General features: G+C 40.2%; 1 protein-coding gene across 2 annotated transcripts in view; it reads left to right on the top strand.

Annotated features, from left to right (window-relative positions):
• The window catches only part of Npl4 (nuclear protein localization 4), a 536,510-nt gene that overhangs the window by 492,316 nt on the left and 26,779 nt on the right, over nt 1-17,415 (top strand). For both annotated transcript variants that reach the window (XM_090377858.1, XM_090377859.1), the window contains one exon: nt 2,791-2,902. In XM_090377858.1, coding sequence (XP_090233984.1) covers nt 2,791-2,902 — 112 coding nt within the window. The remainder of the gene's footprint in view (nt 1-2,790; nt 2,903-17,415) is intronic.

Consider the following 17,415-nt stretch of genomic DNA (forward strand, 5'->3'; position numbering starts at 1 on the left):
TTTCCGGACTCCTGGCGAAAGGCAATCGTTCTTGCCTTTCCTAAGCCAGGAAAGGATCCAAAAGTCACCACCAATTACCGTCCTATTGCTCTGACTAGCTGTCTGTGCAAAATCCTGGAGAGAATGGTCAATTCTCATTTGATATGGTATTTAGAATCAAATGACCTTCTCTCCAGCATCCAGTGCGGCTTCCGAAGAAATCGGTCCACTTTGGACCATCTTATTAGATTGGAAGCATCCGTCCGGGATGCTTTCCTAAAATGCGAACACTTGGTGTCGGTGTTCTTTGACATGGAGAAAGCATATGACACAACTTGGAGATTTGGCATTTTAAAAGATTTACATAGCCTAGGCCTAAGAGGGCATCTGCCCTTTTTTATCCAAAACTTTTTAGCCAATCGATCGTTCCAAGTTCATGTGGGATCCTCACTCTCTCGCTCCTTTAGCCAAGAGGAGGGAGTACCACAAGGATCAGTATTAAGTGTCACGCTTTTTGCCATCAAAATCAATTCCATCACAGAACAACTTCCTCCAACTGTAAACAGTGCCCTCTATGTTGATGACTTTAGCATTTTTTGCCAGTCATGCAACATGAGGGTTATTGAAAGACAACTGCAGAAAGCCATTGATAGTTTGAATTCCTGGGCACTTGCTAATGGCTTCAGGTTCTCGCCGGAGAAGACCGTTTGCGTACATTTTTGCCGCAAGCGTAATCTTCATCCTGAACCTGAATTAAGGCTCGGACAAAATGCTATTCCAGTAGCAGCGAACACAAAATTCTTGGGACTCATATTCGATAAAAAATTGACCTTTTTGGACCATATTCGTCAACTCCGCACAAAGTGCACAAGAGCCCTTAATATGCTCCGCTCGCTCTCCTCCTTATCTTGGGGTGCACACCGATGCACCCTTCTACGGCTTTACCGTGCATTTGTGCGATCCAAATTAGATTATGGGTCCCAAGTATATTCTTCAGCCAGAGACAGTGTACTTCGATGGCTGGATCCTGTCCATCATCAGGCTATACGCATCGCTACTGTAGCATTTCGAACATCTCCTGTCCAGAACTTATACGTCGAAGCAAACGAACCACCGTTATCGCTTCGTCGTAAGCAGTTGTCTCTAAAGTACGCCTTAAAACTAAAATCCCTGCCAGACCATCCTACGTGGCCATTCGTTTTTGAGCCACGATGGGAAAATTTGTACAACACCCGTAAGACTTTCGTCCTTTTGGTATTCGTCTCCAAGAGCTACTCAAAGAACTTAATAGCGAGGTAGACAAGGTTGCCCAAACACCAAAGCAACCCTTTCCACCCTGGCATGCTCATGTCCCGGCATGTGACTTGTCCCTTAGAAATTGGGGAAAGTCTGACACTCCATCATCGGTCTACCTGCAGCTTTATTCAGCACACCGAGCTGAACATTCCGACTTTGCGCCAGTCTACACAGACGGTTCGAAGTCGGAATCATACGTGGGAGCTGCTGCTGTCTTTACAGACAGCACTACATCGGAGCAGATTCCCTCTGAATGCAGTATATTTACTGCAGAGCTGCATGCTATAGAGTTAGCCTTGGACCACATTAGTGAATGCCAATACCAACGGTTCATTTTATATTCTGACTCTCTCAGTGTGTTACAGGCTTTAATATCTGTGAGGTATAATCCTCATCCAGTTCTGTCTAGCATTCAGCAGAAGATTCATGTTCTCCATGAACGCGAATATGACATCCGCTTCTGCTGGATTCCCAGCCACATTGGGATTAGGGGAAATGATTTGGCTGACGCCCCAGCCAAATCAGCAATTCCCAATAATAACCGCTGCCTGTCAGTCCCCTATACAGACTACAGGCAAATAATACACCAAAACATACACTCCCAATGGCAGGACTCGTGGAATAGACAGACTGGAAATAAATTATATTGTATAAAGCCTGTAATTGAACCGTGTCAGTCTAGTCTGCGCAGGAATCGTAAGGAGGAAGTTGTTCTTGCCCGGACCCGCATAGGACACAGTCATTTAACTCATTCGTTTTTGCTGAGGGCTGATGACCCTCCTATGTGTGTGTGTCCTGTGGCACAATTTTAACTATGAGACACATTTTAATTTATTGTCCAGATTTTAGCAATATCCGTTTTACTGCTTTTAATCATCTGACTGAGCCGTATACACTCAGTCAGATTTTATCCGACAATGACAATGTGTCTGCTATTTTTAGATTTTTAAAATCAATAAATATTTTTACTCGTTTATAAAATTTACATTTTTCTTATACTTCTTGACATAGTGACCTAACTAATTAGGTCACTGAAAGTTAAAATTTTTTTTTTATAAATGACATGGTCTTGGCGCATTATAGCCTTAGTAGCTAATGCGCCAATAAAACCAAAACCAAACCAAGCCATTCATCCAAGACACTCGGTGAACAGAATCGGTTAATCAGTAACCATTCACTGTCTATGTTTGTTCCAAAGACCAGATCACCTTCTTGATCAGTTCTTTGGAACAATTTTTTTATAATTTACAATCAGTAGAAGTTGAAGTCTGGTGAATTTTCTGTATCAAGTTTCTTTTGTCTTCTCTACCTTCAACCACCATACAGCATTAAGTATTATAGGCTCTAATACATTCATATTTAGAGAAAAAAAAAAAAAAAAAAACAAGTGTAGAAGGGTTTTTATTTAGTGAATTCATTTTATACTGCTATAATTCTTTATTTCTAGTAGTTTATATTTGATACAACAGCTGATTGCAATTGAACTTGCATTTTTGAAAATAACTCTGAATTTAGGATGCAATGGAACCTCTGCTGGAAGCTGTGAAGACAAAAAACAGTGAACTCGCAATCAGCTGGGCTCGCAGTGGTCAGTGGGGTACTGTAGAACAGCTAATGGCTGCCCAAGGTAAAAATGTTTTCCTCTTATGTCTAATCAATGAGTTATTTACTGTCATTCAATATAAGTTGCAATGCTAACTTTCAAATATAATGGAATGTGTCAACATATTCTGAGAATGATACATTTGTATTATGTACAGAATGCAGGATTCCGCAGGCTTAAGCTACACCAGCTAAAATGTGTGCGCGCATCACAGTATTACTGATGTATTACTTACTCAGGGATATAACTACTGTCGAGTGTAAAGAGAAAGGCTTCGACTTTCATAAGAGTGGCTACAGTGGTCTCATACAATTTTTAAATTCTTTGCAGTGGGAGCAAATGGTGATGTAACCAACAGCAAATTCTAAGTAGGAAGTATTCAGATAAATAATTATAGAAGCTAGACTTTTCATATCAATTAAGAAATACCATTCAAGGCAAATTTAGACCTAAATTGAGGTCAGATGAACTATTGGGACACAGGGCAGAGAAGAAAAGTGCATGGGATGCTTATATATTATCAGGTGATACAGATGTGATGGTAGATATAAATTAGTCTGTAATCAAGTCACAAAGGAGTTAGGCAAGCTAAGACTTGCCTAACTCCTTTTTGAGTAATAAATAAGCTATTATTTCATGTCTCTGGCAAGAAAACAGCAAAGACTTCTAAGCTTATATTAACAGTAGAAAGAAGGGGTTGAATTACATTGGGCCACTTGATGTCTATGGGTTAACAGTAGAGGACTCTGTTCAGGTTGCAGATAAATTGATAGGTATTTTTGCATCTATATTCACACATGACAAATTCTTTACGGAAGGGGATGACAGAAGTTTATCAAACTCTGAGGAGCTAAATGACTTTATAACTGAAAGGAAAGTGGAGGAGAAATTATTGATGGTGGACATAAAAAAGGCACCTGGGGTTGATGGTATATATCCAATTATATTAAGGAAAGCAAATCCTTAGCCATGATTATGAGAGCATCCTTGGATTTGGGGAAGGTCTTTATGGACTGGAGATGTGTGAATGTGTCCCCAATTCATAAAAGGGGATCAAAAGGCGATGTGAGTAATTATAGACCTGTTAGCTTTATGTTTGTTCCAGGGAAAATAATGGAATCACTGGTTAAATAAATAATTCAGGGCCATCTGGACAGGCATGTAATTATACTGTAATCGCAGCATGGATTTGTTAAGGAGTGGTCTTAACAGAAGCATACATTGCAGAGAGCATTATTCAGTCAGCAACATGTACTATTCTGAAAACATCAGTGTGCATCCCCCTTTATTTTTGACACTACCCAAGAATAGAAAACTTTACAGCTTTCAAACATACCCATGCTACAGCTCAGTCAGCCAGATGTTAGAGCCAGAGAGCATCTTGTATACATCTGTAACAAAATGAAGTCATCTTGTATACATCTGTAACAAAATACATCTGTAACAAAATGAAGTGTATAGTATTGTACATACAATAAAGGGAAAGTATATTTTTTATCTCTCATCAATCCTGAAATACATTGGAATTGCCATTGCTGACACTTTAGGAGGAAGATTTGCAAGTATTTTCGTGGCAGCATCTTATCCTTAAAGTATTATAGAAAGGATGGGAAATGGACACTGTGGTACTTAAGAACTAACCATCTACCTTTAAAAATGCTGTGTGCAGTTTTTTTTTAAGGAATGGTCCATTGTTGACCATTGAATCTGTATAGAGATGCATTCGTGACACATTAAGAAAGGCTTCACAAATGCAAGACTGAGACAATCTTTAATCACGTAGTAAAAAGTGATGGGACAAAGGAGGGGTAGAAAGTAAGAGGTAAATGATGTTGAAGTGAGTTCTCCTGAAATTTAAGTGCAGAGACAGTAGGGGAGTTGGATCAGCAAGACTAAGGATGATAGAAACAAGGGTCTTCAATATTGAGAAGGGATGAGATTTGGCATACTGAAAGACCTTTAAATTTGGACTGAGGGGTTACTCCCCATTTTTATTGGAAACTTCTTTAACAATCACGTTTGAGCTGTGGTTACAGTCTTCACTTTATGGGATTTTTTACGGTATAGCGTAACTTGATAATATATATCTCTGACTTGATAGCTAAGGTATAGCGGAATACGTATTACTGCATTAGCTTAGTATAGTATTGTAAAAACAACTATAGTATAGTAAATTAATCAATCCAATTTATTAACATTATTAATTTTCATTGTTAATTAACTTAATCACATTTAAGTGGAAATCAAACTAAAGCAGCAAAGAAATGTGCACAAGGTAGCGGGAGTACTGTGGCTTGGGGGAGAACCAAAGGGAGCAATTTTCCAACTCATCACAGCCTAAAGAAATGTGCAGCTTGTGAAATGTTTGCAGAACTTTCTTGGATGGGACATGATGTTGCTGCCAAGGGGGATGTAAGCAGTGCGAACAAGTTAGGCATCAACTCAGTGTTGTTATGGGCCTTAATCAGAGCTTGAAGAACAGGGTAGATGCCCTTGAAGGAATTAAATTGGGGAGACCCATCAAGCTCTCAGCTGCCTACATCAATGCCAGAGATTCCACTTGATCATCGGGCAATACAGTGGCAACCTTCAGGGTAGAATGCACTGGTCTCACAGAAGTCAGTTATTGTCGATGACTATATAGTCAGGAAGAATGGAAATATATTGTGTAAAAAGGATAGGTGGAATAGGACCAGGGTATGTCTGTTAGGGGCAAAAGTTGATGACATTGTATATCAGATATCATCTTTTAAGGGAACGAAGGGTATTATTGGGCACTGATGACAGAGTAGGAGATCTGCGGACTTACTTAACAAGTACAGGTCAATGTTGAAAAAGAGTCACGAGTTAGGGTTAAATTTGAAAGTGTGCAATTCTGCACAGACACGATAAGAGGTGTATATGATGAGTGCCCTGTCATTCAGTTCAGCCCTGGAGAGATTGTGCAAGGCTCATGGGGTAGAATTTTTCTCAGTGTGGTCTGTGCTTGTTAACAAGAGAGAGACTGTTTCTACAGGGATGGGATGATACACTTAAATATAAAAGGTGCAAAAATATTTGCTGATGCTATCGAGGCAGTGTTAAGCAGGTCAGAAAATTGCTAGTTTTGGGTAGTTAATGGTAACCACAGACAGAGGTGAATGTGATCCTTGCACTTCTTCTAATGGAATGAACAGCAGCCTGGAAAGCGAGGTACTGGTGATTTTCAAGGGCTGCTGAGAGTCATCATGGAATAAGTAAATACGAGGGTAATTCAAAAAATAAGTTACACTTGACCATTGTAGCCCAAGAGACATTTATTGCGGTATATAAAATTATACAATAGAAAGCACATACCTTGCACTACTTTTCCACATAGTCACTGAGTTGGTGTAAACACATTCTTGGAATGTGTGACTAAATGTTCGATTCCCTGATCATAGAAATCCATTCCTTGGTCATTCAGCCACCGTCGAACTGCTGTTTGCAAATTGTTGTCCCTCTACATCTTCTTTCAGCTTGCCGAAGATGTGATAGTCACAAGGCAAAAGATCAGGACTGTACGGTGGATGTTGCCATACCTCCAAAACTTTGGAGCAGGTGTCGTGTTGTGCATGCATTGTGTGGCGTGGCTTTCCTTTTCAATCAGCATCCATCAATTCTGTGCGAGCACTTTCAAACTGCTGGCACCACTTCACTGTAGCTGGATATGATATTGCATTTTCCCCATACACTGCCTTTATTTAATGATGAATCTCTGAACAATTCAGACATTTTTGCCTACAAAAATCGTACTGTTCTGCGTACCTCGAGCTTGGAGTAAAATTCTAGTTGATGTGCCATTATGAACGGTTGCTCCTACACAACTGTTACCACTACGTCAGCGAAACTCATCTACCAGGGGGTGCATAATATGAACCCTATTTCGCGTAGGCATGATATTTGTTGTACAATTATACCAAGAGATGGTGGCAGGTATAACTTATTTTTTGAATGCCCCTCATATCTGGGTTGTGTTAGGATAACTAAGATTAGGAATAAGAGTATGTATACTTGCATGCTAGGAATATAGTTAATAAATTTGATGAATTTGAAGTGCTGCTCAAGACATCAAAAGCAGACATTGTTGGAATATCAGCAGTGCAGAATTGGAATTTGGGGAATACAATGTGTACAGGAAGGATAGACAGGGTAGAAGGGGAGGAGGAGGTGTGATGCTGTTAGTTAAGAAACACATGAAATCTAAGGAAATGCATCCAGTTGACATGGGTGAACAGTGCGGTGTTGAATTGGTTTGGTGTGACGTAAGCACGGAAAACCAAGTTGGAGTACAAGTGTGTTATAGGCCTAATGGCTCTGATGAGTACGATGAACAACTGTACAGGGAAATAGAGTGGGCCAGTAAGATTGTCTTATAAAGGAGGATTTTGACTTCCCAGATACAGAATGGAACTTCTGGGTTGGTCAATGACACACCAGCAAGAATTTTGTGGATTTACTGGATGATTGTTTTCTACAACATCATGTTCGAGAGACAACCAGAGGGAGTAATACTTTTTATCTAATTATCAGCAGTGATTCTTCATGCATTAAGAATCTGCAGATAAAGGAACCACTAGGTGACAGTGATCACAGTGTACTGATGTGGGATTTACTTAAAGATGTGACTGACATCAATAGGTAAGGGAAAGGGTTTTTGCTTTCACAGAAGTGACTACAGTGGTACGCAGAGTTTTTAAATTCTATGCAGTTTGACCAACTGATATTGTTACCAACAGAAAATTCTAAATGGGATGCATTCGAGGAATTAATCTTGGAAGCTATTAGGCTTTTCATACCAACTAAGAAATACTATTCAAGGTTTAGGCCTATATGGATGTCAGATGAATTAATGAGACTCGTGGCAGGGAAGAAAAATGCATTGGTTGCATATAAATTATCAGGATACACAGATGCCTATGGTAGATATAAAGTAGTGTTAGTTTGTTATTTGGTTTTTAGGAGCATTAGCAACTAAGGCCATATTGCTCCTGGATAAGCAATGGTTATTCCCTGACCTTCCCGCATCCTCCATATTTGATGGTGACGGGCTCGAACCCCGGTCTAATCAAGAAGCGTGTGCTACGCATCGCTGCTCCTTCCCACCTGGCTACGGAGGCGCCATATAAAGTAGTATGTAATCAAGTTACAAAGGACATTAGGCAAGCAAAGGCAGGCAGATTACGAGAAACCTTTGGCAAACAATGCAAAGAAAAACAGTAAAGGCTTCTTTACCTATGTAAACTGTAGAAGAAGTGGAAGGGGGGGGGGGAAGAAGAATGATGATATCCAGCTCTGGACCCCTGGTTGTGCCAAGCCCATACTCACCAGATGTGAGCCCCTGGGTTGATGAACCTGCTGGAGTAGCTGACAAACTGAATGAGTATTTTGAATCTGTATTCATACATGAGGAGGGAAGTGGAGGCTAGAGGCTTATCAAACTTTGGAGGGAGCTAAATGATTTTGTAATAACTGTGAGCAAAGCGGAGGAGAAATTGTTAAAATTAAACATAAAAAAGGCACCTGGAGAGGATGGGATCTATCCAGTTATATTAAAGTAAGCAAGCAAACCCTTAGCATGATTATAAAAGCTTCCTTGGACTCGGGAGGTCCCCAAGGACTGCAGATGTTCAAATGTGTCCCCAATTCACAAGGGGGAATCAATGGGTGACATGGGTAATTACAGACCTGTTAGTCTAACTTCTGTTCCAGGGAATATAATGGAGCACTAGTTAAGGAAGCAATGGATGATCATCTAGACAAGACTGCAGTTATAGTTAAGACACAGCATGGGTTTTGCTTGTTATTTGGTTTTTAGGAGCATTAGCAACTAAGGCCATATTGCTCCGAAGATATGCGGTGGTCATTCCCTGACCTTTCCGCATCCTCTGTATATGGTGGGCACGGGCTCGAACCCCGGTCTAATCAAGAAACGTGTGCTAGGCACTGCTGCTCCTGCCCACATGGCTACGGAGGTGCCTACATGGGTTTGTTAAGGGGGAAGTCTTGTCTGACAACTTTGATACTATGATGTGGTCACAAAGGAACTTGGATGCAAAGTATAATTTTGATATCATATACTTGGATTTTAGGAAAGCTTTTGATACTGTGACACATGGAAGATTACTTTGAATTTACATTCATACAAATTGGAGCAGTATGGTCTGAAAGGCAAGTTGCTATAATGGGTAAAAGGATGGTTAAGTGAGAGAAGACAGAGAATGGTTATCAATGGACACTGCTCTTCATTGACTAATGTTATTAGTGGAGTCCCCCAGGGTTCAATGTTGTTTTTGGTATTTATCAATGATATTGATGAAGGTATATTAGCATTAGCATTAGTAGAGGCATTTGATACAAGAAAGCAAGCTTATGCAGCATCAGCCAAAAAAAAAAAAAAACAAATAATAAATAAATAAAAAATAACCACTTCCACTTCACCCCTCTGTTCGTTCGAAACACCTGTCCAGCTGAGCCTTAAACTTATTTAGGCTATCAACTTCCACAACAAGGGATGGAAGTCTATTCCACCAGCCAACCACCCGCTGGCTAAAGGCAAATTTCCTCACGTCTATCTTACATCTGTCTTTTCTCAATTTGAATTTATGCCCTCTCAGGTGATTATTCTGAGCAAGAGGAAGAATCCCATCAGCATTGAGCATGCTCAAACCATTCAAGGCTTTACACACCTCTATCAGATCACCTCGCCTGTGCCTAGTCTCCAGACACTGTAATTTGCAAAACTTAAGCCTTTCTTCGTAAGAGCACCCCTTTGTTCCATTCACCAATCTTGTTGCCCTTCTCTGTGCTTGTTCCAGCATCTCTACATTCTGCTTGAAATGAGGCCTTCAGACCTGTATACAGTACTCTGGGTGTGGTCTGACCATTGCCTTATACAATGGAATAATCACCTCCTTATCCCTGCTAGAAAAATTCCTATATATCATCGACAATACACCATGAGCTAATCTTGCAGCCCGTCTGCACTGCTCAGAAAACTTCATATCTGCCTGCACAACCATCCCCAGGTCCCTTTCATTCTCTACCACTGTCAGTGTAGTACCACAGAGTTGATACGTTGCTCTGGGGTTGCTGTTTCCCATATGTAGTACTTTACATTTGTCAATGTTAAACTTCATTTGCCACCTCTCAGCCCATCTGCTCAACCTTTCCAGATCCTGTTGCAGTAGCATAGTGTCAGTAGTGTCCTTGACAATCCTGCCAACCTTCGTATCGTCTGCAAACTTGAACATTAAGCTTGATATACCATCATCAATATCATTTATAAATACATAAAACAATAATGGACCCAAAACTGAACCCTGAGGGACTCCACTAATAACATTAGTCCACGATGAGCAGTGTTCCATTCATTACCACTCTCTGTCTTCTCCCCCTCAACCACCCCTTTATCCATAGCAGCAATTTGCCTCCAATGTCACACTGCTCCAATTTGTGCAGCAGTCTGCCATGTGCAACAGTATCAAAAGCCTTTCTAAGATCCAAGTATATAATATCAAAGTTATTCCCTGCATCCAGTTCTTTTGTAACTGCATCATAGTATCCAATCAAATTGGTCAGGCAAGACTTCCCCTTAACAAAACCATGCTGTGTCTGAGCTATAACTGAAGTCTTGTCTAGATGATCCTGCAGTGCTTCTTTAACCAGTGCCTCCATTAATTTTTCAGGAACAGAAGTTAAACTAACAGGTCTATAATTACTTGTGTCGCCCTTTGATCCTCCTTTGTGAATTGGGGTCACATTTGCACTTCTCCAGTTCATGGGTACCTCCCCTGAGTCCAAGGAAGCTCTCATAATTATGGCTAAGGGTTTGCTTACTTCCTTTGCTGCCTCCTTTAATATAACTGGATAGATCCTATCCACCCTAGGTGCCTTTCTTGTATTTATCTTCAACAATTTTTCCTCCACTTTACTCTCAGTTATTACAAGATTCTCTAGCTTACTGCCAGAGTTGAATACACCTCTGGCATTCCCCTCTCTGAATAACTCCTCATGTGTGAATGTCGATGCAAAATATTCATTCAGTTTGTCAGCTACCCGAGCAGGATCATCAACAGTTGACCCATCGATATCAAGTGGACCAATCTGATTCATCCCCTTCCTGCTAGAGTTTACATAAGTAAAGAACTCTGCTGTTTTTTCTTTGCATCCCTTGCCAAAGATTTCTCGTAATCTGCCTTCGCCTGCCAAACCTCCTTTGTAACTTGGTTACAGATCAACTTGTATCTATCATAGGCTTCTGTGTCACGTGTTAATCTGTATGTATCTCATGCATTTTTCTTCTCTGCCATATCTCATTAGTTCATCTGACATCCACTTAGGCCTAAACGTTGAACAATATTTCTTAGTTGGTATGTAAAGCCTAGTAGCTTCCAAGTTAAGTTCTTTGAATGCTTCCCATTTTGAATATGCTGTTGGTAACATCATCAGTTCGTACCACTGTATAGAATTTAAATACTGTCTCAGTCCATCGTAGCCGCCTATACAAAAGCAATAACCCTTCCCTTTACCTCTTTGAGTAAATCCCACTTCAGCACACTGTGATGATCACTGCCACCTAGTGGTTCATTTACCTGCAGATTCTTGATGCATGAAGAATCACTACTGATAATCAAATCAAGAGTATTACTCCCTCTAGTTGCCTCCCGAACATGCTGATGTAGAAAACAATCATCCAATAAATCCACAAAAGCCTTGCTAGTATGTGAGTGACCATCCCCCAAATTCCAGTCAATATCTGGGAAATTAAAATCCCCCATTATAAGACTCTCTGATTTGCTGGCGCACTCTATTTCCCCGTACAGTTTCTTATTATACTCATCAGAATCATTAGGCCTATAGCACACTCCTACTCTCAATATTGATCTCCCAATGCTTATGTTACACCAAACTGACTCGACACTGCACTGTCCAGCAATGTCGACTGGCTTCACTTCCTTGGATTTTATGTATTTCTTAACTAATAGAATAACCCCTCCTCCCTTCCTACTCTGTCTATCCTTTCTGTAGACATTGTACTCCCCAAATTCCAGTTCTGCATTCCTTATATCTGTGTGACACCACGTCTCTGAAATCCCCACAATATCTGCCTTTGAAGTTTTGAGCAATATCTCAAATTCATCAAATTTATTTACTAAACTCCTAGCATTGGTGTACATGCAAGTATACATGCACCTGTTCTTTTTCTTAGCTACCCTAACACAACCTATGTGTTTATTTGTACCCCAATGATTCCCAGCAGTCTCTGAAATATCCTGCATCTTATTTTCCAGGCTGCGGCTCATTCCAATAGAAGCAGTGCAAGAATCTCTTTCACCTCTGCCAGTGGCTACTGTTAATCTATTATATCAGGGTTAATGTCTAAGTTTGCAGATGATACAAAGGCTGGCAGGGCTGTTAATGACAGTAATAATAGTATGCTACTGCAGCGGAATCTGGAAAAGTTGAACAGATGGGTTGAGAGGTGGCAACTGAAGTTTAACATTGACAAATGTAAAGTTTTGAATATGGGTAGCAGTAATCTCAGAGTAACATATCAACTGGGAGTTACTACACTCGGATAGTGGAAATGAAAAAGACCTGGGGGTAATTGTGCAGTCAGATCAGAATTTTTCTGATCAGTACAAAAGGCTGCAAGAGGTGTCTCTTGCAACCTTTTGGTGTCTTATCTCATGGCGCATGTCTAGCTCATCGTGTCTTGTCAATGATATACAGGAATTTTGCTATCAGGGATAAGGGCATGATTGTTCCCTTCTATAAGGAATGGTCAGGCCACACCTTGAATGCTGTATACTGGTCTGGAGGCCTCATTTTAGGAAGGATGTAGAGCTGCTGGAACGAGTACAGAGAAGGGCAACAAGATTGGTGAGTGGAACAAAGGGTTCGTGTTACCAATAAACACTTAAGTTCTACAAATTGCAGCTTCTAGAGACTAGGCACCTGCGAGTTGATCTAATTGAGGTATATACGGCCTTGAATGGATTGAGCAAGCTCAATGCTAATGAGATTCTTTCTCTTGCTCAGATTACTCACCTGAGGGGACATAAAATTCAAATTGAGTGAAGCCAATTGTAGAATAGATGTGCAGAAATTTGCCTTTAGCCAATTGCTGGCTGATAGTTGGAACAAATTTCCATTTGTTGTAGTGGAGTTCAGCAACTTAAATAAGTTCAAGTCAGAACTAGACAAACATTTGGAGTGAATAGTGGGTGAAATGGGAAGTTTTTCTTTTGTTTGTTTTTTGCTGATGGTATATAAGCTTGCTTTCTTGACCATTTTTGTTGATGAGGAAGGTGTGCCACAGGGTTCTGTTCTGGAGCATTACAGGCTTTACAATTAAAATTAGTTCTGTTGTAGAACAGCTACCTCCATGGTCCTTAATGTCCTTTATGTAGAAGGCTTCAGTATCTTTGTTCAGTCATGAAGCATGCATGTAATTGAAAGGCAGTTACTGCAGGCAACCTTAGCCAGTGGATACTGATAGTGTCCCATGGTTGAGGTAGTTAACTGCCTGCTGCAACTTCATTTGAATCCAGACTGATAATAAATGGGGATATCTTCCCATCCCCCTTAGCCAGTGGATACTGATAGTGTCCACTGGTTGAGGTGGTTAACTGCCTGCTGCAACTTCATCCAAACCCTGACTGATAATAAATTGGGAAATCATTCCAGTTGCATCAAATGTAAAATTATTAGCTCTTTCCTTTGAAAAGAAGCTGACTTTTTTTTAAACCATATGCATCAGTTATGAATGGGGGGCTTAACATGCTCTGTTGGAACAAATGGAAGAGAGAGTACAGACTCTCTCTTCCATTTCTTTGGGTGCAGATAGGTACTCTTTTTGTGCTTATATTGAACCCTAGTTCAATCTCAAATATATTAAAAATGTTGTGTTTATGCCTTGACCAAAGAATGTTCTACAATGGCTGCATCCCATATATCAAGGCTGATGATCAGTAATCCATCCATATAGCAACATGGGCTCTATACAGAGTGAGGGGACCTCCCAGTGATTATGTTGGTTCTGCAGCCTAGGTTCCAGACCTTAGCAATCCGGTATGAAAACTCGAAAGGGATTGATCCTGCTGGTTGAGAGGGTCCAGCTTCAACACCACTTTGGCCCCTGCTTTGACAAGACAGATGGTCCTGCTTCACCCAGGGTCAATCTGCTGGTGGTTTCACATACAAGGTTTAATTGGTGCTGCAGATTAGTATCACTGAGATCCAGTTCTACAGCCTAGGTTCCAGACCTTAGCAATCCGGTATGGAACTCGGAAAGGGGTTGATCCTGCTGTTTGAGAGGGTCCAGCTTCAACACCACTTTGGCTTATTGTCTGAGGGGCAGGATTCAGGCTGGCTGCAGTATGGGTACTGTGCCTGAGTAGCCCTGGCATTCCACCCCTAAGCATGTTTATTGCTTCCAAGGTTGGAACACTAAAAAAAAAAAAAAAACCCTATGAATCCTGATATACTCTTATTCTGGGATGCCAGCAAGGTCTGCACCAGAAAATTATATGAATGACAGAAAATTTTACCTAGGAAACAGACTCAGAACTGAAGATATATCAGTCCAACTCGATACCCAACTGTACACGCCACCAGCTAAAAACCCATAGAAAAATGTTGCCCTTCTACCTCAAGGGGGACTAGCAGCCTCACAAAAATCAGTCAAATAGCTTTATTTTGGCAACAACCTTTTTCTATTCTGTGTGGTTGTCACTGAGAACAGCTTCCCTGAGCAACATCAGTTGGGAAATACTGAATGTAGTAATAATGCAAAAGACACTGACCTCATCACAATACGTAATCTTGGAATGGAATCTGCTAAAAGTGTCTGAGGAGGAAATCTGTTTAGAACTAAAAAGCGAAGGAATGAAATGATGACAACTGCAAAATGCAGTTTTCTGCACTCTGGGACTGTATTACAGTGTATTGATGTGGAATTTACTTAAAGATGTAACTACTATAAAAGTTAAATGGAAGGATTTTTGCTTAAATTAAAGAGATATCAGTATCTCAGGCAGTTTTAAATTGTATACAGTTGGACCAACTATTGATGTTACCAACAACAAATTCTAAATGGGAATCATTTAAGGTAATAAGATTACAGAAGCTATGAGACTTTTTATACCAACTAAGAAATACCATTCAAGGCCTAAATGGGTTTCAGATGAATTAACGACGCATGGCACCAAAGAAAAATGCATTGGATGCATTTAAATGATCAGGCGATACAGAAGCCTATGATAGATATAAACTAGTCTGCAATCAGGTCATGGAGGTTAGGCAAGCCAAAGCAGATTATGAGAAATCTTTGGCAAAGAGTTCAAAGAAAAACAGAAGACTTCCATGCTTATGTGAACAATACAAGGAATGAGATGAAGTACATTGGCCCTCTTTATATCGATGGTTTAACTTTTGGTGATTCTGCACAGGTTGCTGAATATGTATTTTGAATTTACATTCATGTGTGTGGAATTCTTTAGGGAAGTGGATGCCAGAAATTTATTGAGATCTATCAGGGAGCTAAATGATTTTGTAATAACAGAGGAATTTGGAAGAGAATTTAAAGTAAAACATAAAAAAGCATCTGTGATTAGCAGAGGCATATAATGCATCAGCCAAAAAAGAAAAAAAACCTTCTGATTTCACCTATCCATTCAGTCCAAATGTTTGTTTAGTTCTGCCTTGAATTTATTTAAGCTGTGAACTTCCACAACAACAAGTAGAAATCAACTACCCACTGCCTAAAGACAAATTTCCAGATATCTATTCTACAAGTGTCTTTCCTCAGGTTGAATTTACGGTGCCTCAGGTGCATAATCTGAACAAGAGGAAGAATCCCATCAGCATTGAGCATGCTCAAACCATGCAAGGTCTTATACACCTCAATCAGATCACCTTGCAGGTGCCAAGTCTCCAGTTGCTGCAATTTGCAGAACATAAGCCTTCCTTGGTAAGAGCAAACCTTTGTTCCACTCACCAATCTCGTTGCCCTTCTCTGTGCTTGTTCCAGCAGCTCTACATCCTTTGTAAAATGAGGCCCCCAGAGCTGTATGCAGTGCTCCAGGTGTGGCTTGACCATGCTTTATACAAAGGGATAATCACCTCCTTATCCCTGCTAGCAAAATTCCTGTATATCATTGGCAATGCCTCATGAGCCTTTTTACTGCCTGTCTGCATTGATCAGAAAATTTCATATCTGAACTGCCTGTCTGCATTGATCAAAAAATTTCATATCTGACTGCACAATTACCCCCAGGTCCTCTATATTCTCTCCACTATTAACCCCAGGGGCTCACATCTTGTGAGTATGGGCTTGGCACATCCAGGATCCTGAGCTGGATATCATCATTTTTCTTCTTCTTCCTTCTCCTTGGTGATTCCCTTCTCTCTCTCTCTCTCTCTCTCTCTCTCTCTCTCTCTCTCTCTCTCTCTCTCTCTCTCTCTCTCTCTCTCTCTCTCTCTCTCTCTCTCTCTCTCAGGGTAACTCAGAAATTTTTTGTTTTTGGCTGGTGCAGCCTTAGGCTTCCTTGCACTATATGGCTATTACTAATACTATTTAGTAATAGCATTTGTCAATGTTCAACTTCATTTGCCACCTCTCTGCTCATCTTTTCTTGATCCTGTTGCAGTAGCATACTGTCATTAACAACCCTGAGAACCTTCATTTTGCTGTAATCTTGGACATTAAGCCTGATATACCTTCATCAATATCATTTATAAATACAGAAAACAACAATGGGCCCAATCCTGGGGAACTCCACTAATAACATTACTCCACGAAGAGTAGTGTCCATTGATTACCACTTTCTCTTCTCTCACTCAACCATCCCTTTATTCATAGCAGAAACTTGCCCTTAATGTCATACTGCTTACTGTTCCAATTTGTAAAGAAGTCTTCCATGTGCAAAAGTATCAAAAGATTTCCTAAAATCCAAGTATATATAATATATACTTGGATTATATAATATCACAATTATTTTTTGCATCCATTTCCTTTGTGACCATATCATAGTATCCAATCAAATTGGTCAGACAAGACTTTCCCTTAATAAACCTATGCTATGTGTGAACTATAACTGTGGTCTTTATAACTGCAGTGCTTCTTTAACCAGTGACTCCATAATTTTCCCTGGAAAAGAAGTTAAATTAATAGATCTGTAATTGTTTGTGTCACACTTTGACCTCCCCCCCCTTTCTGAATCTGGGATACATTTGCACATCTCCAGTCCGTGGGGACCTCTGCCTGAGTCCAAGGATGCTGTCATAATGAAGGTTAAAAGTTTGGTCATTGGGTGGAAACTTTGTGTACAATCCCCATATCATAGAAAATGATGAGCATGGTTTTGATTTTTCATCTTTCTTGAGAAACTTTTGTGGCTTTGGGAGAGTCTGCCAACTTTTACTTCACCAGAGTCTCCTAATCTGATAAAAGTTGACTATCTTAATTGCACAATATGTGCCAAATGTATTAAGGTGCTTTAAATGCCAGAAAT

The sequence above is a fragment of the Mastigoproctus giganteus genome, chromosome 7 (assembly GCF_048544385.1).
Source record: "Mastigoproctus giganteus isolate SK-2022 chromosome 7, ASM4854438v1, whole genome shotgun sequence".
NCBI classification, from domain to species: Eukaryota; Metazoa; Arthropoda; class Arachnida; order Uropygi; family Thelyphonidae; genus Mastigoproctus; species Mastigoproctus giganteus.